At 21.0% G+C, this 25,578-nt stretch overlaps 8 protein-coding genes across 8 annotated transcripts; 5 read left to right on the forward strand and 3 right to left on the reverse strand.

Moving 5' to 3' along the window:
• Positions 1 to 477: 477 nt before the first annotated feature.
• PY17X_1136000 (uncharacterized protein) lies at positions 478 to 4,818 on the forward strand (the record flags this gene model as incomplete). The annotated part of the gene is made up of 1 exon (XM_724253.2): positions 478 to 4,818. The coding sequence occupies one exon, from the start codon at positions 478 to 480 to the stop codon at positions 4,816 to 4,818; it is 4,341 nt and encodes a 1,446-aa protein (XP_729346.2).
• A 1,018-nt stretch (positions 4,819 to 5,836) lies between these two features.
• Positions 5,837 to 6,838, reverse strand: PY17X_1136100 (rhomboid protease ROM7, putative; the record flags this gene model as incomplete). Its single annotated transcript, XM_724252.2, has 1 exon — positions 5,837 to 6,838. One exon carries the CDS (start codon positions 6,836 to 6,838, stop codon positions 5,837 to 5,839), a length of 1,002 nt encoding a protein of 333 aa, XP_729345.2.
• A 1,286-nt stretch (positions 6,839 to 8,124) lies between these two features.
• Positions 8,125 to 9,058, forward strand: PY17X_1136200 (conserved Plasmodium protein, unknown function; the record flags this gene model as incomplete). The annotated part of the gene is made up of 3 exons (XM_723813.1): positions 8,125 to 8,222; positions 8,514 to 8,622; positions 8,855 to 9,058. The coding sequence occupies 3 exons, from the start codon at positions 8,125 to 8,127 to the stop codon at positions 9,056 to 9,058; spliced, it is 411 nt and encodes a 136-aa protein (XP_728906.1).
• A 575-nt stretch (positions 9,059 to 9,633) lies between these two features.
• On the forward strand, positions 9,634 to 11,349 carry PY17X_1136300 (uncharacterized protein; the record flags this gene model as incomplete). Its single annotated transcript, XM_723814.2, has 1 exon — positions 9,634 to 11,349. The coding sequence occupies one exon, from the start codon at positions 9,634 to 9,636 to the stop codon at positions 11,347 to 11,349; it is 1,716 nt and encodes a 571-aa protein (XP_728907.2).
• Positions 11,350 to 13,145: 1,796 nt separating this feature from the next.
• Positions 13,146 to 15,887, forward strand: PY17X_1136400 (erythrocyte membrane protein; the record flags this gene model as incomplete). Its single annotated transcript, XM_723815.1, has 1 exon — positions 13,146 to 15,887. The coding sequence occupies one exon, from the start codon at positions 13,146 to 13,148 to the stop codon at positions 15,885 to 15,887; it is 2,742 nt and encodes a 913-aa protein (XP_728908.1).
• Positions 15,888 to 17,141: 1,254 nt separating this feature from the next.
• On the reverse strand, positions 17,142 to 17,603 carry PY17X_1136500 (YOP1-like protein, putative; the record flags this gene model as incomplete). The annotated part of the gene is made up of 1 exon (XM_022956581.1): positions 17,142 to 17,603. One exon carries the CDS (start codon positions 17,601 to 17,603, stop codon positions 17,142 to 17,144), a length of 462 nt encoding a protein of 153 aa, XP_022812462.1.
• A 3,858-nt stretch (positions 17,604 to 21,461) lies between these two features.
• Positions 21,462 to 21,917, forward strand: PY17X_1136600 (40S ribosomal protein S15, putative; the record flags this gene model as incomplete). Its single annotated transcript, XM_719059.1, has 1 exon — positions 21,462 to 21,917. One exon carries the CDS (start codon positions 21,462 to 21,464, stop codon positions 21,915 to 21,917), a length of 456 nt encoding a protein of 151 aa, XP_724152.1.
• Positions 21,918 to 22,412: 495 nt separating this feature from the next.
• PY17X_1136700 (GTP-binding protein, putative) lies at positions 22,413 to 25,464 on the reverse strand (the record flags this gene model as incomplete). The annotated part of the gene is made up of 15 exons (XM_719058.1): positions 22,413 to 22,462; positions 22,594 to 22,669; positions 22,806 to 22,846; positions 23,058 to 23,212; positions 23,378 to 23,490; positions 23,582 to 23,662; positions 23,819 to 23,881; positions 24,017 to 24,062; positions 24,166 to 24,251; positions 24,476 to 24,567; positions 24,653 to 24,780; positions 24,890 to 24,949; positions 25,110 to 25,150; positions 25,257 to 25,313; positions 25,450 to 25,464. The coding sequence occupies 15 exons, from the start codon at positions 25,462 to 25,464 to the stop codon at positions 22,413 to 22,415; spliced, it is 1,104 nt and encodes a 367-aa protein (XP_724151.1).
• Positions 25,465 to 25,578: the final 114 nt, after the last annotated feature.

Here is a 25,578-nt window from a genome sequence, read left to right on the forward strand (position 1 = left end):
ATTATACATATTATATATATTTTTTTTGCCCATTCTAAAAATGAAACAAAAAGGAAAAATTAATATGAACTAATTTTTATAAACCCATTATATAATGTGTTTATTTATTTTTAATTAAAAATTATTAGTAAAAAAAAAAAAAAAATAATAATAAAATAATATCCAAAGAGAAAATAGTTTTTACAAAACGAGAAATGGTATTATATGTATATAACTTAATTTATCTGTGTATTAACTTAAATGTTTAGCACATTCAATAAAAATTTTTTAGTAGTATGCAATAATAGTATAATACATAAAATGTATTTATGTATAAGTGTATATATTTTTACACGTTGAAAAGTGGAACAATCATGCATTTGAGAATAGAAGAAATACCATTTCATTTCTTTTTTGTATTTAGCCCCTTTGCATATTCCTTTATCTTTAAAAAAATAAAATATACAATAAACCATACATGAAATAATAAAAAAAATTATGAATGAATTAAAAGAATTGAGTAAAAAGATAAAAGAAAACACAACTGTAAAAAAAGAAGACCAAAAAAATGAGTTAGAGATAAAAAATTTATTTGATAATTTTCTTGGCAATAATTCTATAAATTACTTGAGTTCTTTTATAAATAAAACAAATACAAATGAAAATTCTAATGAAAATACAAAAAATGAAATTAGAAACATATTTGAAAATATTAATAGAAATAATTTAAATGAAAAGAAAGTGAACAATGATATAAATTTGGAGGAAACCGGATTTGATAAAAAATGTCACAATAATATAATTGGTTTAGAAAAAACATGGAGTGTAAAAGAAGATGAAATAAAACCTCAAAATAAATTAAAAATTGAAAAAAAAGAAGAGAATAAGTATAAAGGACCTTTAATAGATTCATCACTTAAAACTTCTAAAAACATAGAGAATATAATAAATGTAAAAAAAATACTTCAAAATACAAAAAACGTTGATATAAAAGATTTAGATAAATTGATTAACCGTTTTAATAACGAAATTGTAGACAGAACAAAAAAATTAGAAGATTTTATCGACAAAAATAAAATAAAAAATGATTATAACGAAAATATTTTAATGCTAGAAAATTTGAATAAAGAAATGAAAATTATAGAAACAAGTTTCAAAAAAAATGATCCTTTATATGAATTATATATATCAAAGAAAGAAAAGAAAAAAATGTATTGTTCTTTATTATTTTTAAAAAATTTCTTTACTTGTTTAAAAAATTTTATGGATTTTCTTGATAAATCTGAACAAAGCTATAAACAATTAAAAATTGGTGAGTCATTAATGTATTTAAGAAATTGTAAAACACATTTTTTGTTAATAAAGTCGATATTTAAATATGTCAAAAATAGGTCTTATGATTATTTAAATGAAGATATTAATGAAAAAGGTAAAAATGAAATGAAAAAAGACGAAAATACTCAAAACAATGAAATTATAGAAACTATTCCAAAGGAAAAAATTTTAACTTCATCAAATGATAACCAATTCAATATAAATAAACAGGGAAATAAAACTGATGATAATATTATCAAATATAGTAAATCAAACTCCTTTAATAGAAAACCTGATAAAAATGTTGAAGTTAAATTAATGGATGAAATAAAAAAGGTGTTTATGGATGAAAGTGGATCACCAAATGGTAGTAATAGCAATAGTAATAGCAATAGTAATAGTAATAATAATAATAATAATAATAGTAAAGTAAAATTTGTAAAAGAAACGAAATGTAAATATGAAGGCATATTAAATAATCTAAAGAATATGATTGATATAATTTTTAATAAAATGTTTGTCTTTGATAATAATATAAAAATATATAAATACATATATTTAAATGGAAGTTCTATTTTTTCAAATGATACTTATAAAAATGAGGAAAAAATAACATATGATATGTTTTGGTATTTTGCTTATATATTGAAGAAACATAATTATTATTTAAAAATAATAAAAAATCACTTATTTTTTAATATATTTAAATTTATGGTTTTATTTTATTGTATCACAAAAAATTTGAATCCAAAGGATGTGTTAAATAATATATCTTCTATTAAACATATAAATTCATTAACATATAAAAATATTGAAAAATATGTTTCAGATGTGATTAAAAAAACTGGGATAGAAAAATCACCAAATAGTTATTATAATTATTATAAAAAATATAAAAGTTATATATTTTCTGAAGAAAATGGACATATAAATGATATGAAATTTGTTACACCACCAAAAAAAGAAATAATAAATATTTCATGGTGTGATATTAATTTAAATGATTATATAGTTGAAAAAGACAATTTTATATTTATTGATATCGAACATTTTTTTAATTGTTTTATTTTATCAAGAAATAATATTAATAAGGATTGTGAACAAACAATATTAAAAAATGGCAAAAATTTTATTTCCTCATTTGAATCAAATAAAAACTGGGTTGTTGAAAATGATATGTACAATATCGATTTAAATGAAAGAATACCCCAATCTGATACTGATATTAATAATTTAGATGTACACAAAATAAATAACAATGATGACGTACACAAAATAAATAACAATGATGACGTACACAAAATAAATAACAATGATGACTCTTCTAGGATAGATGTAGAAAAGGATGAGGTTGGAGGGAATGATGATTTTTTTCTGACACTATCAAGAGGGTTATTAGAATTTTATAATATTGCAGAGTTATTATTTTCTATAAAAAAAGATGAAAAAAAGATAAAAAAATTAGATATAGATATAGATGGCGAATTCAACATTGAAGAGTTAGTAAATTCTTTTAATTTTTATTTTGAAAATATGCAAAATGAAGAAAAGTGCGATAAAATTTATTTTAACGAATATATATACGATTTGAAGGATACAGAAGAAAAACTATGTAATATAAAAGATAAATTAAAAAGGAAATATGAATATATTAAAAATATAAACAATGATGATAATGTGCTACGAGACAAAGAAATATTTCCACTTTATATTTTAAATAAAGAATTAAATGAAAATATGTTTTTATTTTTTCATGAAATTAATATGAATCGAAATAATTTAAAAGATATTTTGAATGTGTATTATATTTATAAGTGGAAACAAGAAGACAATAAATTTTATCTTCTAAATAAAGACATTTTAAAAAATAATTTTTTTCATTACATTAATTATGCTTATTCTATACTAAATGATATATTTTTATATAAGGATGAACAAGATTATATTTTAATAGATGAAAAAACAGATAATTATTTGTTAACTCTATTTTTTGATGATATAGAAGAAAACAACTACAATTTAAAAGATACAAAAAATATTGACTGTAATATTGCATTAAATTGGGTTGAGAAAAATCATATTCTTTTAAAAGATATCATAAAAGAAGAAACCCAAAAAATGAATTCAGAAAAATTAATAAATAATAAACAACTATCCAAAAATATAGAAAATGAAAATGTCGAAAAAGAAATTATTATAAATAAAATTAATGAAAAAAAAAAAGATGATACACTTAATGAAAGGGAAAATATGTTAAACACAGAAATAGATGAAAAAAATGATACTGTATCTCAAGATTCAAATCAAAATAGTATAAATGTAATGATTGAAACTAATAATATAGATTGTATTCATATTCATAAAAAAATTATATTTATAGTGTTTGAAATTTATCAGATTGTTCATTTTTCCATAAAATTATTACTTGATATTAAAAAGGTGAAAAATATTAACTCTTTAGAAAAAATAAATATGAATGAAAATAAAATAAAATACATTATTAGCATTAATTTAATATTATTTTGTTATAAAATTATAAAATATATTTATAATTTATTCTTAAGCTATTCCTATTTTATTTTCCGTTTTTCATCAGTCTCAAATTTAAATAATAAAGAGTTTTTGCTATGTATAATTAATAATAATATATTTTTAAAAAAAACTTTTGAAAATATTTATGATATTTATCTAAATTATAAAGAGTTATTCAATTTTTATATATATCAAAAAGAAATTATATTTGAAATGGACGACATAAAAAAAAATAGCATCTTTCAAAAAAAATATATGAACACATTTAACACAAACACTGAAATATATCCCACTAATTTGGATGATAAAAATATAAACAAAGTTGATAATAATATGTGTTATGAAGATAAAGTAATAAAAAATAAAATATTTGAGGATGCTACTAATAAAGAAAAATATAATAAATGTGATGATAATGATTCCGTAAAAAATAATTCATCAGAATATAAGGATGAATTTTTAATAAATAAAAAAACACATGAGCTTGATGAAAAAAAAAATACATTGAAATTATCAAAAAATGTAAAATTCTTATGTGTAAACAAAATAAGCATATTTAAAAATATGCATTTATATATTGATAAGTTCTACATAAATTTAAAAAATTTTAAAAATATGTTTGTTAATATTTACAAAGAACAAATATACAAATTATTAAAAAAAAATAATAATGTGATGGAAGATAATTTTTTGATAAATATTTCCAAAATAGTTAATGTGATTTTTGATTTTTTTCAAATACGAGATTTATGTAAATCAATACATAAAGACATTATATTACGTATTATAGATTATTTATTTTATCACATAAATCAGTACATTTTGGATTATATAATAGAGAAAACAAAATTAAATGATGATGAAAGAAACTCTATTCATGAAAAATTTATCTTTATTCAAAATAGTTTATCTTTTATTCTGGAAGATTATAAAGGTATGTACATGTTTTTTATACATAATTTCAGTAATATATTTATTACCTATAAGAAATAATATCTTTTTTTTTTTTTTTACAAATTTAAACTAACATTATGGACATACTTTTTTTTTTTTGCTTTTATAGATAACGAATTTGAACAAAAAAATAATATTGTAGAAGAAGAAAATACTTATTTAAAAATAGCTGGTGATGACCCAGTTTGCTTAATAAGCTTAAAAAAAAACAGAGTATTATTTTTATTACTTTTTTGCAAAATTAAATATATTTTAAATGCGAAAAAAACAATACTAGAATTATACGATACAGAAATTGTTCAACTGTTGCTATCGAATAATCTATATGTATGTGACGATGAAAAATTTGATGCCATAATAAATGAATTTATATAAATTATTAATTCTATTCATTTGTATTTGTATTTCTATATTTTTTTTTAATTTACAATATTTTGTATTATTATATTGATAATATATATGTATATATTTTATTGTTTTTAAAAACAAATTAATATGGTTATTCCGAAGCATTACATAAGGTAGGGTGATTATGGAAAAGTCCACTTTATCGTATGCCTTTATAAATATGCATGTTACAATAGCATATACAATACTACTTTAGGGTATATACACACTATATATATAATGTGTGTGTGTGTAATGCTATACACTTAAACATATTAATGATATTTTTTTTTAATGTTTTTGTCCATGAGTATTTTCTCATAGATAATTCCTTGCTTTACCTTCATGCACTTATTATTTCATAAAATCCCCATGTTATGTTATTTTAATTTACTTCATTTTTTTTTTTTCGATAAAAATAATAAATTTTTTACTAAGACATTTACGATTGTATTAATATAATTGTTAGTATAAATTTGAATAGTTTTCAAAATAATATTTAATTAAAACGGGTGAAAAACAAAGAAGATTGAAGCAAAATAAATAAATTAAAAAACTGTTAGTAGTGACGCTGAAAAAAAAAATACAAAAACGAAAAAAAATAACATGCTAATAAGGAATATGCTAATATGGAATATGCTAATAAGCAAGGTGCTAATAAATAAAAAGCTTAATTATTATCAAACAAAATCAATGTGGACGACATAACAAATCCACACATAAATCCCAAAACATGGTTAAAATGGCTAACATTTTCTAAAAGCAGAGATGATAAAAATGAATAGAAAATATTATAGAGGAAGCCTGTATTTACAATATAATTATTTTTAATATAAAAAAAAATCATATGTGTTATATACATTCCATATAGGGAATATATAGCTGAACTACTTCCGCAAATTATTTTATTGGGCTTATTTAGGGGTGTATTACGACTATAATAATTTTGATCGATTATGTCTTTTAAAAAAATATTTTTTTTTTGTGGCTTTATATAGTAAATATAAGATATTAAATTGGAAAGAAACCCAGATAATAAATATGTAATAAGTATTTGGCTATTTGAATAAATTGGCGATACCATTTTGTATATGGACATTAGGGAACTCATATTAAAATATAAATGTAAGATATTTTTATGGATAAAAATAGATGAGAAAAGTGTTTTATAATTCTTATTTTTATATATATCATAATAATTACATTGATATTTTTCAGCTTTCTGTTCATCTTTTATTTGAACTAAATTTCCCTTAGTAAAAAAAATTTTTTTTTCTTCATTTTTATCAACCCTATTTAAATATAAATAAAGCAGTGTGTTTATTACTATAAGTATTCTGTCTAATTTACATTTATTAAATAAATAATTGTAGTATGTAAATCTATTAGGAAATTTATTTTTTACATTATTTGAAATATTTTCAAGCAAATTGGTTATTTTCTCTTTATCTTTCACAGTATTAAATAAACTTAAAACATTTTCCTTAAATGAATATATCCTTCTCTCTACATTATTATATTTTTTGAATCGATATATTTTGTATTCATTTTTTAAAATAGTATTTTTAGTATTTATAAATGTAGTTATTCCTTTGGAATTTATTTTGTTATAATGCAACGAATTCCCTCTTGCAATATATATTATAAATATGAACAAAATTAAAAGATTCATTCTTAAAAAAATCGCATGATGTCTCTTTAATATGATTCCATGGATTAATGTTATATCAGTACATGTATGTAAATATGAATATTCATATATTCTTCGAAAATCATGTATGTGTACATGTGTGATATATATGCTTAAAACTTTTATAAATATTTTACAACTAATTATTTTGTATATCTATTCTTAATTCATTTTTTTTTTTTTACTTTTTTTTAAATATATTTTATTATATGCACACTCATAATTGTCTCCTTTTTCATAAAAACATATTTTATTTATTATAGTTCTACCTAATCGTATTTCTTTCTTTCTTTCTTTAGGAAATCATTAATATACTTCAAATAAGGCACAAAAATATTTTTGAATAGAACAATAAATATATGCTAATAAGGTATGCATATATGTGTACTACTTTTCTTGTCACGCCTCCTTTTCTGTTTCAAATTATATTTTATGGCGTTTTGGAAAATGGATAGATATACACTACTACAAACATATTTTTATAATCAACATATGTAAATTGCATATACATATATCTATACATCCATATATATATAATATGTGTGTGCTAAAATTAGCAAGTTGTAAATTTTCATTTTAAAAGAAAAAAAAATTATAATGCTACCCGTTTAAAAAAAATTCACAAGAAACAATTAGATTTGTTAAATAAATTTAGTAATAAAATTTATAATATGAAGAAAATTATATTTATTTGTTAAAATTTGCATTTGAACAAAAATTGATATTTTTAAAAAAATAAGTATTAAAAAAAATACTATATCTTCAATGAAAATACAAGGCATATAATTTTTTTTTGCTTAAATTTTTATTTCATCTAATCTTTAAAATGTAATATAGCATGGATTTATTATATATGTAAATTATGTGTATTAAATAAAAAAATTGTCCAAATAAAAACAATTTTAATATACATATATTCGTAAAAAATGGAAATTTGCACTTTTTTAAAATTTTTCTTTTTTATTTTTTTTTAATTTATTTTTCATTAATTTTTTTCATTTGTTCAAATTAAATGCCTAGTTATTTAAATGAATGTTTAAATTTTAAATCATTAAAAAAAATATATATAATACCCATATATCAATAATTTCCCCTTCGTCTGCGTTAAATCAAAGTATAGTATATAAGCATATATATAATATCTGTGTGAAATTTAATTTATTGTGTTTTTTTTGAATGTTATTGATTTTATATAATATAAATATTTCCAAATGTGCAATTTAATTTCACTATTTATGAAAAGGAGTGTTATTTATTATTTTTTATAGATGGATGGTGATAATACAATGAATTTAGATAGAATTTTTGACACGTTCAAAAGTACTGTTGATATTATGAAGAATACTGCTCATGGATTAGTTCAAAGGTTATTTAAAAACACAACGAAAAAAAAATAAATGTTATTTTAAAATGTATACAAAGAAAAGACTACGTATAACATACATGATAAATATATGATAGAATAGTGTGAACTAATTTGGAGACTTTTTGTTCATATACACACCTTCCTATAAAAATATCTATTTAAAATAACGTGCATTTCTAACTATACATATGTCTAGATATTGCAAGGAGATACATAACATACCCTTGTATACTCATGATTGTAAAAAAATGAAGCTTAAATAATTTTTTTTTTTTTTTTTTTTTTTTATAGAAGCTCAACTCTTTATAATTTATTATATATGAGTGATATTATGCAAAATAAAGGCGATTATCAGGGTGCCCTACCATCGAATATAATTCTCAACAAAAATATGATTATAGTAAATACGAAATAAAATTGAATAAATATAATTAAATAACGGAGTTTATCTCTGTAAATATATAATACATACATATTTCGTGATATGTTTTCTCATACTTATATGTATTATCATTACTACATGCACATGTGGGTTGTATTGTATAATATAAAAATTGTGGCTACATATTTTTTGGTTTTACAACATGAATACTTTTATTAAAAATATATATTCGTTTTTTATTTTTTTTCAGAAATGTATTTTAGCAATATTTTTCATATATATAATATTTACAGTTTTTTCATATATATTTGTTAATTATATCCTTTTCTATGGCATCCTTATAGTTGCCCTTATATTTGCTATCAAATATTTTGGTGATCATTACAATTTTTCTAACGATGATGAACCCTTATTACAAGATAGTTATCACAACTTTGAAGCACATAGCATATAATAATATTAAGTGGAGCATGAAAAAAAAAATATTATTACAATAAATGGAAAAAAACTTGCATAATATAATAAAGCACATACAAATATATTATATATGTTACAAAAAAGTTTTTATAACTTTTAGCGCTTATTTTTCATTTTTTTTGCCCGACATTTCTTTTATTTTTTTTCTTTTAAATTTTTTTTTTTTTTATTTTTGATAATAAGCATGTAATGATTTATATAATGAATCTTAACAAATTCTTTTATAGTTTTTAATTGTTTGCATTTTAAAAACACTTTTAAAGGTATCAATAAATAAAGTTTTTTTAAGTAAAAATATTTATGTTATATAATATGATAGACTAAATTAATTAAAATATGGGTATTATCATAAAATATATTTATATAAAACCTATACATTGCTATTGATATTAATTTTATTTTTTCGAACGTATATATAATATATATATATATACTCTAAACCTGTTATAGTTCTGATATAGAATGCAACTGGTTTAGCCAAGGTTATATTCACAGCCTTACTTAAATTATTTTTATTTATTTTATTGTTTCTACATTATTTTGTTTGTACCCATGGAAAATTCTTTAAGTAATGAAAACACTAAGAAGGATATAGAAAATCACAATGAAATAACTCATGATACTATTGAAGTGAAGTCTATGTGCATAAATTGCGAACAGGAGGGAATAAATAAAATTTTAAAATTTGAAATTCCGTACTTTAAAAATATTTTAATACATTCTTTTGAATGTGTACTTTGCAATTATAGAAATAATACTATTCAAGATTTAAATCCAATAAAAGAAAAGGGTGTTAAAATACTTTTTAGTGTAACAAAAATTGAGCATTTAGATAGACAACTGATTAAATCAGAATATGGAGTCTTGAAAATTCCCGAAATAAATTTTGAAATACCAAAAGAAACGCAAAAGGGATCTATAAATACAATTGAAGGTTTTATTCAAACAGCATTAAGTAATCTTACAGATTATTTTATAAATTTAAAAAATATGTATAATGAAGCAAACAATATTGTTGACGATAATGCAAACAAAGAATCTAAAGAGGTAGAAAAAAATGTAAATGATAATGTACATAAAATAGAAGAAAAAGAACAATTAAATAAAGATGGTGAAATAAATGATATCAATAACAATAATTATAGCGCTAAAGATGATGAAAATACTTCGGAAGTAAACGAAACATGTTATCAAATGACAATAGAAAATTATATGAGTATGATTGAAAAAACAATACATAAATTATCGAAATTTATTGTATCGAAGGAATTGCCTTTTACTGTTGAAATTATAGACCCCTCTGGATTAAGTTCATTGGAATATTATGATGAAGATATAAATTCTAAAACAGTTATAATAGAACACTATCAAAGAAGTAAACAAGAATTAAATGAACTAGGCTTTTATGAAGAAGATTTTGAGGAAAAAAAAAAAGATGAAGAATCTAAGCAAAATAATTTAAATATAAATGAAAACCAATCAATTGATAAAGGGGACCAAATAAAAAAAGAAAATTTCGATTTTATAAAAAAATATGTTCACATGAATAATAATAGTAATGGATCTAATAATATGTGTGTCAAATATAAAACCATAAATGAAGGTGAAGAAAATAAACTTATTGAATCATTTACATCAAATTGCCCATGCTGCAATTATCTAGGAGATAATAATTTTTGCGAAATTAATATACCTGGTTTTAAAAAATGTTTAATTTTATCTTATGTTTGCCCTAATTGTAATTATAAAACGAGCGAAATTAAAAGCAGTGGTGAAATTAATCCTAAAGGAAAAAAAATTACCTTAACCGTTAAAAATAAAAGTGATTTAAACAGATTTGTGATTAAATCTGAAACAGCATCAATCCAAATTCCAATTATTGATTTAACATCTGATTATGGAACACTTGGAGGGTCACTTACAACCGTCGAAGGAATAATTATCCAAATAATAGAGTCATTGGAAGATAAATTCAAATTTTTACTTGGTGATTCAAGTATAAACACACATATAAGTAATGACAAAGTTGATACAAGCAATAATGATGATTCTGTTACAAATAAAATTAAAAATGTAATCTCTAATTTATATAAGTTATGCAGAACAGAAGAAATGTTTCCATTTGATTTAATAATTGATGACATTGCATCAAATAGTTACATATCTTGTGACCAAATTGGAGATGATACTAATTTAAAAGAAGAAGAATATGAAAGAAATTTTGAACAAAATGATATGTTAGGTATTACATCCATGGATGCAAATTAGCATTAAGCAGTATATGCACATATATATATCGTGTGTCAATTCAACGATACATGCTTTTTTTTTTAATTGGCTTTTTTTTTTTTTCCAAATCATATTTAACAATATCCCTTTGAACTAGGTAAATCGAAGAGATAACGAAATTAACAGATAAATATATACATATATATTGAATCTATTAAAATAAAAATTAAGAATAAACAAATTCCAATTTTTTGTTAATTTAAGGATTTATCTATTGGAAATCCACCAAAAAACAAATGAGGAAAAACATACTTTAAAGTGTAGCAGCAATGCAAATTACTTCGAGTAGCTGCGATTTACAAAGCATAATCTTTGTGAGAATATTGTAATTATTGTGTTTTTATTTTTAATTATTTATTTGTCAATTTGTCCTTTCATTTATTAAATTTGTTAAAATTACATATATTCATTTATACTCATGTGGTTGTCGTTTGATATTGCATTCACAGCCATAACATAAATTTTTTTCATTTTTTTTAAATTCCCTTTTTAATATTAAATGCTTTCATATTAAGCATAAATGCACACGAACATTATAGAATTTCACAAATTAAGGTGATACCTTTTTAATCATAAAAATTATTCCTTTTATGTGTAAAAAAATTATATATTTTTTTAAAACAAGGACAATAAAATAATCCATAAAAATATATAATACTCTCAAAATACGCACACATATTTGTCTATATATATTATTTAAAAATATATAGAAATTTCTATGTAAGTATAACAACGGATGTAATCATACTTTTAAGAATAATTATATACTTTATAAATTTTGTATTAACTTTAAGTTTTTGTTTATTTTTATGTATTATAAATAAGCAAATAAATTTATTATCTTTTTTAATTAAAAGAAAAAAAATTCACAACTATAATGATTTAGTATTTCATATAATATTTATTTATATATTAACAAAATTTTTATTTATAATAAAAAGCTATATAGCCATACGTCGTTTTTTTTTTAATATATTATTTGATTATGTATGACTTGTTAATATATGTTTTATCAAATTTTGGTTGTGTATGCATTGAAGTATTAAAAAAAAAATTCTGACAAAGGAATAATTAAATATGGAATTTTTTTTACGTGAAAATTTACGTACGTGTGTGTATGCATATATTCTTAAAACTAACACTTAAATATATGTATATTCATGTGTAATTTTGTGTATAAAATAACGTCCTAAAAATATATCTCGTATATATACATATGTGTACACTTTAATTTTTTTATTTTAATTTTCCATTCTATAATTTTTTTTGTGTATTAAAATAAAAATATATCTTTGTGGACATACAAATTATAAAATACTTTTTATATCTATTATTATTATTATTATTATTTTTCCCCCATTAAATTCGCAGAAATAATATAACTTGTTATTTGCATAAAATTATTTGTAGTAAACATTTATAATTAAATTTATATAAAGACAATTAGAAATAATCTATTTATTTTTATGTAATATTGTTAAAAACATTATTTACCAAAATATATAGTTAATAGATATATCTATTATTGATAATAAAACAAATATGCATATTTTATAATGTTATATTGTATTTTTTGGGGGTCTTTTTCCATTAATATTAATTAATTGCATCTTTGTGTTTGTTTTTTATTATTTTATTTTTTTGTTATATGAATATTAATTTCTTATTAATAATTTGTCTTGTTTATTATTGATATTATTTATTTTTTTGGATTTGTCTAAAGTATCGCATAATATACTTTTCAAAACATAATTTTTTCCCTTACTCTTTAAAAAATGAAAATGTCAGTAACTCTTCGTCAGCATTTCTGGAAAACTAAGTTATGCCCTCTATATGCGGAAAATAAATGTAAAGAGGGTGATAATTGTGACTATGCTCATTCTATTGAAGATTTAAGATCAATTCCAGATTTAAAAAGAACTAAGCTTTGTTATAAGTTATTGAAAGGTGAAAAGTGCTTTAATAAAAAATGCAATTATGCTCATAACCAGGATGAATTAAAATCAGCACAAAATTTATTTGCTTATAAGTCTTCCATGTGTAAATTTATAGAAAATAAAGCATGCTTAAATGGATCTACATGCAGGTTTGCTCATAACATAGATGAATTAAGAGTTCCAAGAATTCCAGAAATTTTATTAGAAAAAGGTAGCACTGAAATAGATGGAAAAAACGACGCACCATATTATTTGGATGATAATAATAATACAAATGAAAAAATTAACAATGAAATAATAGCAAATGGAGAATCTAACATTGATAATTGCTACAAAATTGGAAACATACATAATAACGGAAATATTAACAAGGAAACCAACATCAATTGCAACATAACTGGAAACAACAATTGTAATATGCATATTAATAGAAATAATAACAACATTTGTAGCATGGATGTCAACAGAAATAATTATCAACGTATTAATAGTGACAGAAACATTAATAATGGGAATTTTAATAATAATTTTAATATGCTACTGAATAATTTCAACGCAATGCACATAAAGACCAATGGTGAACAGATTTACAATAATCAAAATTTCTTAAATAAGTACAACAACAATAATATTAGCAATAACAATAATATTAACAATAACAATATGAACAATAACAATATGAGCAATAACAATATGAACAATAACAATATGAGCAATAACAATATGAGCAATAACAATATGAGCAATAACAATATGAGCAATAACAATATGAACAATAACTACCATATGTACAAAAATAATGCGATGAATAGCAAAAGAGACGACAGAAAAAGAAGAGATAAAAATAGAAACAGGAATAAGGACAAACAAATAAAACAAAAAAAAAACAATCATAATAAAAATTATGAAAATTATGGTAATAATGAAGACAATGTTATAAATAACCACGTAGCACAGTCTATTAAAAAAAAAGAAGAAGGCAATGACTTTTATGATAGTAACACGACAATACCATCAAGTTTAAATTTTGAAGAAGAAAGCGATAAAAATAAAATAAATGAAGCTTATGTAAGTAATAATTTTGAAGAAGTAGACATAAATCAATGTTGTGAAAAAATAGAAGAAAATACATCTGTAGAATCAAACAAAAATATAAACGACAATTATAATGATAGAAGTACTTATGAAAATTGTAATAAAGTTGCATATAGTAATGACAAGGAAAAAAGTTTGAACAAAAATAAAAATAAAAAAAAAAATATGAATAAAAATGAAGACAATAAAAAAAATAACACAAATTGTATAAATAACAATGAACAATGTATAAATGGTCTAGAAGGGCAATATAATTATATGGACTATAATAATTATAATTATTTAAATCATTTATTTTATAACAAAATGATGCAAATGAAGTTTAATCCATCCATGCAATATATGAATTATCAACAAATAAATAATATTGAGGGTCAAAATGATGCTTCAATGCCTAATAACTATTCAAAGTTTATTAAACCAAATGAATGTGGTTTATATGATCATCAAAACAATATGCCATATATGGTTGCTCCAAATTATTATCCGCATTATTTATACTATTATACAAACCCATGTAATTATAACCAATGTGTAATTCCTGACAAAATAATAAACAATAATAATGATAAAAATATAAATGATAAGAGCCCCTTAAAAAAAAATAACCCTTCAACAAGTGATACTGAAATTTGCCAAAGTGATCATGACGATAATGAGGAGGAGGAAATAGTAGTTAATCAAATAAACTTTGAAAAAGACGAAGAAAGTGAAGAAGCAAATTGTGAAAAAGAAAAGTTAACAAACAATGACAAGATTTGTGATGAAATTGATGATAAAATAAATGAAGAAGAAATAAGTAAAAATAATGATATATATAATAATCATAAATCCAAAAGTGATGTTAACGTTGATAATAGTATTACAGAATTAACCAATAAGAGAGATTGCATTGAAAAAGAAAATAAATATAGTTGCATAAAAAAAAACACACATAGCAATAATAATGATAACATAATAAGGATAGAAGCCAAGCTAAATGATCAAAAAAGTGAAAATGTTTATGACGAAACTGCAAAACTGAAAATTATAAAAAATCAAAAAACCGAAAAATATAGACACCAAAAAACAAAGCGATCAAAATTGGTTCCATTAAACAAAAATGGAAAAAAAAAATTTAACAAAGAACTGCATATGAATAAGGATGAACACTTTAACAAGCAAAAAGAGGGCAATATGGAAGCAGCAAAATTAGTAAATGATAATGTTTTAAATGAACAAAATAGGAATTGTATAAAAACGCAATCGACATCATCTTCAGTATATAGTTATATGGTTAATGCGAATAATATGCAAAACATGAATTATGATAAGAATTTGATTAATCCTTCAGTACCTTCAATGGAAATGTATCATAACAATCCATGTCATATGAATGAATTAAATAATGAACAAATGATTTATAATTTAAATAATAGAAACATTGGCTATTATTATTATCCTTATATACCCACAACATATAATGATGAAGTATATCTAAATTAATTTTGTCATTCAAAATGAGAAACACAAGCATGTACCTCCATTTGTTTCATTCAGTATAATTGCATTTTTGTCAACACTATATATGTTCACATATATGATTTGTCTATATTAAAACTATATTATTATACAGATATGCAGACATGTGCTTACTGTCATAAGATTTTAAAAAGGGGGGATTATGACACAAAATATGTATCCATATATTACAACAGTATGATTATATATATAGGATTTAATTTTTTTAATTATGTCTAAAACAGATATATAAATATATCACAAAGTGATAATATTTATATATTGTCATATATTTCAAAAAATCTTAATTTTTTTTTTCTATGTTTTTTTCCTTTTTCTTTTCCATACGTCTTTTAACATACAAATTAAAAGAAAGTATAAAATTTTCATTTAAATATGTCATTTGTTTTCGAAATTTTTGAACGTAAAATACATTGTTTTTTTTTTGTGTAAAAAATTCCTTAAAATAAAAACTGTCGAATCTATATATTTAAAAACATATCATAGAGAAATCGGTTGATAAAATTATGTATTTGTATATACAGAATATTGAAAATTTTACAATTTTAAACAAATTATCGCAAACATAAAGTTCACGTAATCCCCCTATGTTACATATGTGTGTGCATAGTAGTGAATATTGATCTATGATAAGTTATAATTGTGTACATATGTATATTTTATTTAATTCATAGGAAAATATAAAGTTAACTAATATTTTTTATTTGATTATATTTTTTTATACTATTGTCATTTTACTTTTATACTACGGTATCGAAAAAAAAATTTTAGATATCTACAATTAAAAAAAACGAAAGGAAAAAGTAAAAGAATAAATGAAACATTAAATACATTGATAGAAATAAGGGATAAAGAAAAAAAAAATATATATAACATATATATTGCTATAGCATTCGTTATTCCAACATTATTTTTTATTATTTCACATCATCATAAAAGAAAAAAACAAAGGAAATATATATATATGTATGTAATATATATATAAGTGTGTGTGTGTGTGTGTGTATGTATGCATCAATCATACTAGCAATTAATTGTTACATATTCATTTTTATTATAGTTAAATAATTAAAAAAAAAATAGAGGTAAATCAATATATACATATAATTAACACTGGTTGAGTTTCATTGATATAAATTCATAGTTCCGTAATTGTCCCTAAGCATTTAACAAGTATATTTCCATAGTGATATTTTTTTAAATTTTGAATGCTAATCCTTATTTGGATACCATGCTTCTAAGTTTGCTTGATGATTTTTTAAGAGTAATTGGTTGTTGCTTCTCAAAAGGGAAAAGGTTTATTATATTTTTTGGTACATTTGTATAAACTATATCACATATTTTTTTATCTATGGTACTATAATATTTTTCAATGAATTTAAAATAAATGTAACCTGCTCCTTGAAATGTATCATTATATAACCAAAAAAAAAGCAATAATTTAAGTTCGAAATAAAATGGGATATAATTCATAATATGAATTAATAATAATGACTCAAGACAATAGTATAAAGAATAAATAATCCAATATGTTATAAAGTGAATATGATGGACATAATCTTCATTTGCCTTGTCTTTTTTATGAAATAATAAATTGTATGTTTCAGCTGCTGGGCAGAATATTGATACTATTATATTTACCAAATTTACTATCTTAGTTGGAAATATATGTAACCCCATTTTGCTCACGATTTGTTAATTAATATTTTTTTTTAATAAAATATTATATTAAATCGATAAATAAGAAAAAATATTTTATAATATGGTGGATATTATGTTTTTAGTTTATTATTATTTTGTCGTTTTGTGTATTTGCGGAAATTATATTTTTCAAATAGTATTTTCAAAAGCTGTAAATAGGGGAAAACGAAATATATTAATTTGCTGTCAACAAAAAAATGAGCACACAATTGTACCAATCAGATTATTAATTATACATATATGGGTGTAATTCAATTGCGTTTGGTATGCACATTATGTTAGTTAAATTATACAAGCACGGTTAGGCATTTATTAACACACTATAATGTAAATATATATATAGCGTCTTCTCAATTTTGTAGTCTATTAATTTTAAACATTTGCCATATATATATGCATATACGAATAATATGAATATGTATAGGAATATGGGTACACAACTAAATGCAATAAATTAATTAGTTGTTCATGCTTATAATGGAATCTTAATGTTTTGTATACAAATTAATAAGCATGGGTATTATACTATATATATATATATGTGAGTAAATTAATATAAAGTGTGAATAAATAATGATATATAAATAAAAGTGAATACTTTATAATATATGTTTTAGCTTTACCTTGATGAATCTAATGAAATACTATAAGGTGTAATTTTAAACGTTTCTACAATTTTTTAATTTTAAATAAGCCCATAGTTTTGTTTCAAACATATTATAAAATATTTTTTTATGAATTTTATTCTCTAAATATATTATAAAATTCTCGTAATGTTTTAAATTTTATTATTTACTGTGTTTTGCTTTTGTACTAGTATTGTTTTAATTTATTTTTTTGTATTAAAATATGCCTTATTTATGTTTATGTGACTTTAAAACAAAAATAAAGGAAAATATGTTATTTTACATACATATAATATGAAAGATATAATAAATATTACTAAAAAATTTGATTATAGTTAATTTATAATCTTAACGTTTTCATATTAAAATATTGTATCTTTTTTTTTAAGTTATAATCTTTATATAGGTTTGCATTAAAAATAGTAAGTAATGGTAGCTAATATTTATTTAATTTAAATATTATTTTTTAATAAAATTATATAATAATAATACGCATATTAAATCCGGTTATAATATAATACACATATCGTTCCATAAATATACCATTTTAAAACAATCGTATCTTGTAAATATGTATATGTATATATGTATATATATAATATATGCATAATATTATTTACCCTGCTTTTCCTCTCTTTTAAAAAATATATTTTTTCTATTATTTATTTACGATAATTTTTCCTCCTATTTTTATTTGTTTACTTTTATTCTTTCTTTTTCTTTTTGTTGTATTTTTCGTTTTTATAATTATAAGAGCATAAGGGATAATACTGAAAATCCTTCTATAATTAAATTTTAAAATAGGGGGAATATACGGATAATATTATTATATAAACAAAATATGCATATCAAAATATATAATTATTCATGTATTGTATAATAAATATAATTTTTTTTATTTTAAAAAAAAAAAAAAAAAACATAGTTTGTATGGTCATTTATAAATATAGATTAATATATTGGAAAATTATATGATTACACAAAAAAAATAGTTCTTTGGGACTTTTCTATAAGTATATATACTCACATATTTGATATACCTACTATTGAAACAATTTTTTTAAGAGACAAAAAATAGAAATGTTAAAGTAACAATGTTAAAAAATAGCAATATTCATAAGTTAAATATAGATAGGATCAAAAGTAGCAAGAAAATGAACTGACTTTATTTTATATTATTAGTAATATAATCAATAAACTAATGCCGATTTTTTTCTAATAATATATAGATACATGTCCATATATAATATAATCCCCAAAAAATAATATAGTATGGTACTTATAAATGTCTAGAATATATGCAATATATTTCGTTTGTGCTTATCTAGTTTAATATTTATAAAAACATGTATTGAAATCGAAAGGTGTATTAAGGGAAAATGCATGTACTTTTTTTACCATTTTTAGTTTATTATATATACTTAAAAATTAGTTATTTTAAATAATATTTTCATATAGTTAGGTATTTTTACCTTTCCTTTTTAAAACACATTTTAATGAGTATTTTGTTTACCATAATATATCAACAATTTTAAGACAATGTCATATTTAAACAGACCAATAATTTTATAATTTATTATAATTAAAAAAAAAATATATAATACACATATATACCTATTTACTATTACTTTTTAATTAATATCTTTGAATACTTTTATTTATTACCCATTGTCTGTGCTATAAATTTTGTTTAATTATACAACATGTATATACTATAAAAATCTCGAAAAATTGAATAAAAAATATGTGAAATAATCACTTAAAAATAATATATTGATTTTATTTTTTAGAAAGTTATAGATTATAAAGTAAGATAATATATATAATAGTAAAAATAAGAAATAGTAAAAATAAGAAATAGTAAAATATAAAACAATTATTTTTTTTTCTTAGTACACCATAATGCTAGATTATTGTTTATAAAAAATTATACGGTATTAGCTTAAGTATACATAATATATAACAACACTTTAAATGCTATATAAAAAAATAAAGTTTTTATATATTTCAAAATATGGAATTATTTATATTAAATATAACTTATTTTTTGTAATTATATTGTTGTAAATTAAAGAAATTTAAATAATTTGTATTTACTTATTTATTATTATTTTTAAGGGCATATATACTGTACCCCTAGATCACCCTATAATATTTGGAAAAAAATGTATATATAAAAAAAATAATATAGTAATATTTATTACATTAAAAAAAATATATAGGCTTTTAATATGGGAATTCAAAATTTTGCGAATATATTATATGCATAATTAGGGAAAGAAAAATTATTATCCGTAAAAATATAAAATGCTTTTGCAATAAACCCTTGTAAGTATTATTATTCCTGTATATTTTTTTCGTATACATTTCAATATCATGTATATACAATATTGCATACATACATATAATATATAATAAAAAACACATTTATATATGAATAATATGCGCATAAATTTTTGCAAGGGCAACTTATATATTTTACATATATAATAAAAATATATAGTAAAAAAACATAAAATATTTTGTTCGCATACTCCTACCAATTTAAAATAGAGATCCATAAGTAAAAATATGTATCCATTATATAATTTAGTAAAAAAAAATATATAATTCGTGTATGTATAATATATGGAATGAAGAAGGGGTAACCCGATTATATATTAACTCTTCTATATTTTATAAAAATTAAAAAAAAAAAAATATAAATAACAGAAAATATTTATATTAAAAATAATTATATTAATAAAAAGAATATTAAATTATTTTATAAGGAATAAAAGCAAGGATTTTATTCAATAATAAATATTTAATTTAAAAAGATCTTTATTTTTTTTAATACTTAAGGTAAATCCCAAAAATTAAAAAAAAGAAAGAAAACATAATAGCTTAATAATACATAAAATTTATATGCATAAATTTTTCGAAATTGAATTGGAAATTGTAATGTATGAATAATAAGTATATATATACATTTTGTATACTTAGGAGATTATACATATATTTTTTTAATATATAGAAAGTTAAAAAAAAGTTGTAGTCCGTATTTTTAATATATTTTTTACACGTCAATTAATTTAGAAACAATATATGTATGATAATTATAATTGTTGTAGTATATACATAAGTGTATATATGTTATATGAATGTATAGTAAAAATAAATTATAAAATATACATATATATTATATACATTTTTTTATGCAGTAAGCACAATGGGTCGTATGTACGGTAAAGGTAAAGGTATATCCAGCTCAACCATCCCATATAAAAGAAAACAACCTAGCTGGTTAAAACAAAAACCATCTGAAATTGAAGATGCTATTATTAAATTAGCAAAGAAGGGTCAAACTCCATCTCAAATAGGTGCAACATTAAGAGATAATTATGGAATACCTCAAGTAAAGGCAGTTACTGGAAATAAAATTTTAAGAATATTAAGAGCTCATGGTGTTGCTACAACTATTCCAGAAGATTTATATTTTTTAATAAAAAAAGCTGTATCTATGAGAAAGCATCTTGAAAAAAATAAAAAAGATAAAGATTGCAAATTCAGATTAATTTTAACTGAATCCAAAATTCACAGAATATCCAGATATTATAAGAGAAAAAGATTGTTACCCTCAAACTGGAAATACCAATCAAGCACTGCTAGTGCTCTTATTGCTTAAAAGATTAAACCAAATTAAATATAATTTTATATTAAGCGAAATGTACATACTTCTATACTTATGTTATATGTATGTAACCGTAAGTAATTATATACGTATATTATATATGTATAGATTTTGTGTGTTTATGTTAATGAATTGAATTTTAGAGCTACCAAATTTCATTTTTAATTTTTAATATGTATTCACAACTTTTATAAAAAAAACTTCGATATAAATTTTTAAGAAAAAATTTTTTTCTTTTATGCATTTTACATAAAACAAAATTGTATAGACAAAAAATTAAAAGTAAAATGCAAATTGATATTGGTTATAATTAAAGGTGTTCTTGTAGGTATTATATGCATATGTACACAAATTGGAGATTATATCAAAAAAAAATGAAAAAAAATGAAAAAAAATTAGTATATTTATAAAATGGCTAGTTGCATATATATAAAAAAAAATGAAAGAAGAAAACTCTATAAAGGACATATGATACAGTTTTTAATCGAATCAATTATTCTTAACAACTTGTATAACATCCTCATCCTCTAATTTGTGATCTAATTTAAAAAATAAAAATATATACATGTTCATGTGTATAATATATGTAAAACACTAAGGAAACGAATATATATATATATAAAATATATAATTAAAAATGTGTATATATATATATCATATTTAAACGTACATAAGTCTACTCTTTGCGGATTTTGTTTTACGCTTCTTCCCCAAACTAATGCATATTTAAAATCTTTAATCATGTCCTAAAAAAAAATAATATTTTATATATCATTTATTCAATTGATATCTCATAAAAAAATAAATATGCGTATTAAATATGCGTATTAAATATGCGTATTAAATAGGCGTGTTAAATAAGTTTATTCATGTTATTATTACTTTATGGATTTGTTTAAGCACAGCCTCAACAGTTTGACTTCCTGTAGTAGATTAAAAAGAGAGATATATATGAATAAATCAGGAAAATATTACACTAAAAACATTTTAAAAGCATTTGTAAAATAAAAAAACTCTACATCCATGTACATAATATGAGAGATAAAAATATAATGAACACAATCTAAACAAGGTAAACTATAAATTTTATGAATTGTTATGAACTATTTTTGATGCGTATATATTTTTTCATACCTCTTTGCCTAGTCAATGTAATTGGATTGGTAAAATCAGGTTTTTCTTTTCGTACTTTTGTATAGACTCGAATTATTTCTAACTTTTGAAGTATGTATTCTTTTAGTACATCTAAGTTCCATTGTTTGCTACTACTTATAACAACAGTATTTTCTCTATAGTTGAAAAAGAGGATTTTTGGAAATAATATGAATAAATAGATGTATAGCATGTGAACACGGGTGGGAAGAATATTTCAACACTTGCATAAATGATTATGAATTCGTACATATATATATATATATATTTATTTATTTATTTATGAACACGTTGTTACTCACTCTGATGCAATGGCATTGATTTCACTTAAAGGCAACATATCAATTTTGTTGTATACATAAATGCACTTAATATATTTTCGGTTCCCTTCTATAATATCAATGAGATCATCAACCTATCATTAACAAATATATGCAAACAATTATTGTTATTTATTTAAAAAATATATATAGGAATAGACTAGATATTTATTTTTCTGTTTTTACACTAGCATCTTCGTTGAATAGCAAATTACAATTGTGTATTTTGTACTGATGCAATATACTCATTATAAGTTTATTATCCATCTGAAAAAAGGATAAGAAATAAGATAAGAAAATAAAATAAGAAAATAAGATAAGAAAATAAGATAAGAAAAAAAGAAATGCCATTTTAATTGAAAAAGAATACACATTATTGATGATGTTTGCAAATAATAAAAATAGTAATATTAAAAAAAGTACTTTTGTTAAGGGAACAGTACTATTTATAACAACACCACCTGCTTTCTTTCGTGTTAGTGTTATCTACAAAATTATAAGTAACAAAATAAATAGTTAAATTATATTTTTTTTTAGAGAAAATACAAAATGATGTGCAAATAACACATATTTTGTAAAAATGAATAAAAAAAAATAACTTTATAATTTAATGTTGATTACTCTTTGAGGTTCCTGATTTATCCTAATTCCAACTAATTTTAATTCACTGAAAAGGAAAAAAATATATATTATAATTTTTCTTTTCCATTTAATTCATAAATCCAAGCAAGTTTTTTTTAATATAATTCTTAAGTCTTTAAAGTCCTCACTTTTCTAATTTTAATCTTTGACTATTATCTCGAGTTGTATCAAGTACCATCATAATCATGTCACATGATTTTGCTACTGCGATTACCTAAATAGGAAAAAAATAATAGTAGAAAAAAAATAATAGTAGAAAAAAAATAATAGTAGAAAAAAAATAATAATAGAAAAAAAATAATAATAGAAAAAAAATAATAATAGAAAAAATGTATACGATATTTATGTGTATATACATGCATATATAATATAATATTGGTTGTAGTATTTTTTTTCAATTTCGAGAAATAGGACAAAAAATATTTTTTCGTTTTTTACTTGTCGGCCTCTTCCACGACCCTCTGAGGCTCCTTGAATAATTCCAGGCAAATCAAGCAACTGGATTTTTGAATCTTTGTGATTTATTATTCCTAGTAAAGTATATATAGTATGATATATGTGATATCGTTTTATTTTTGGTGTATTTAAAATGAAAAATTGGTGTATTTGTTTTACCAGGTTTACATGTTAGAGTTGTAAATTCATAATCTGCTACTTCTGATGTTGTATTTGTAATTTTTGACAAAAGAGTTGACTTTCCAACAGATGGAAATCCTATTAAGCATACCCTTGCATCTCCTTGTCTATAATTAGTATAGTAAAAATCGATAAATAGTAAGTAAATAAGTAAATATATATATGTGCATATTATTTATATGATTCGGAGTTGTATATTTTCCCTCGCGTCCTCACCTTTGTACGTCAAAGCCTTCTCCCTTTTTCCCGCTTTTAGGGGCTTCAAGTAATTGGGACCTAAAAAATTAAAAATATGAAAAAATTTATTTATATTGATATGTGTTTCAAAAAAGGGCAAAGGCTTGCATGTATATATATATATATATTTATTAATTTATTTACATATTAATTTATTTACATATTAATTTGAATATTTCCCTTAAAATGCATTCATTACCTGTATTTTGCCAGTTTCGCTTTTAATTGCCCTAAATGATACTATATGAAATAAAAAATAGGACAAAAATTATATGAAACATGTCTAAGTATTATATAAACTGTAAAATAAAAAGGGGGACATATGCAGCATACACATAGGAATAACCTCTGTTGCTTTATTTTTTTGTGTCCTGGCCATTTCGGCCTCGATTTCTTTAATTTTCTACAAAAAAAATGAGAAAAAGATATGAAAAAGGAAAGAAAAAATATATAACATATATATTTACAATATTTTAAAAGTAAACTTGTAGAAAAGTTAATAATATGCAACATTGTTTTCTGTTTCTTATAACACTTACCTCCAATACTCCCATTTTTACTAAAACATAATTATAATTTTTTATTAAAGAACATAATTATCACCACAAATATACATATATATGAATATATATATATATATATTATATAAATATCCCATTTATTCTTAA

The sequence above is a fragment of the Plasmodium yoelii genome (assembly GCF_900002385.2).
Source record: "Plasmodium yoelii strain 17X genome assembly, chromosome: 11".
Taxonomy (NCBI): Eukaryota; Apicomplexa; class Aconoidasida; order Haemosporida; family Plasmodiidae; genus Plasmodium; species Plasmodium yoelii.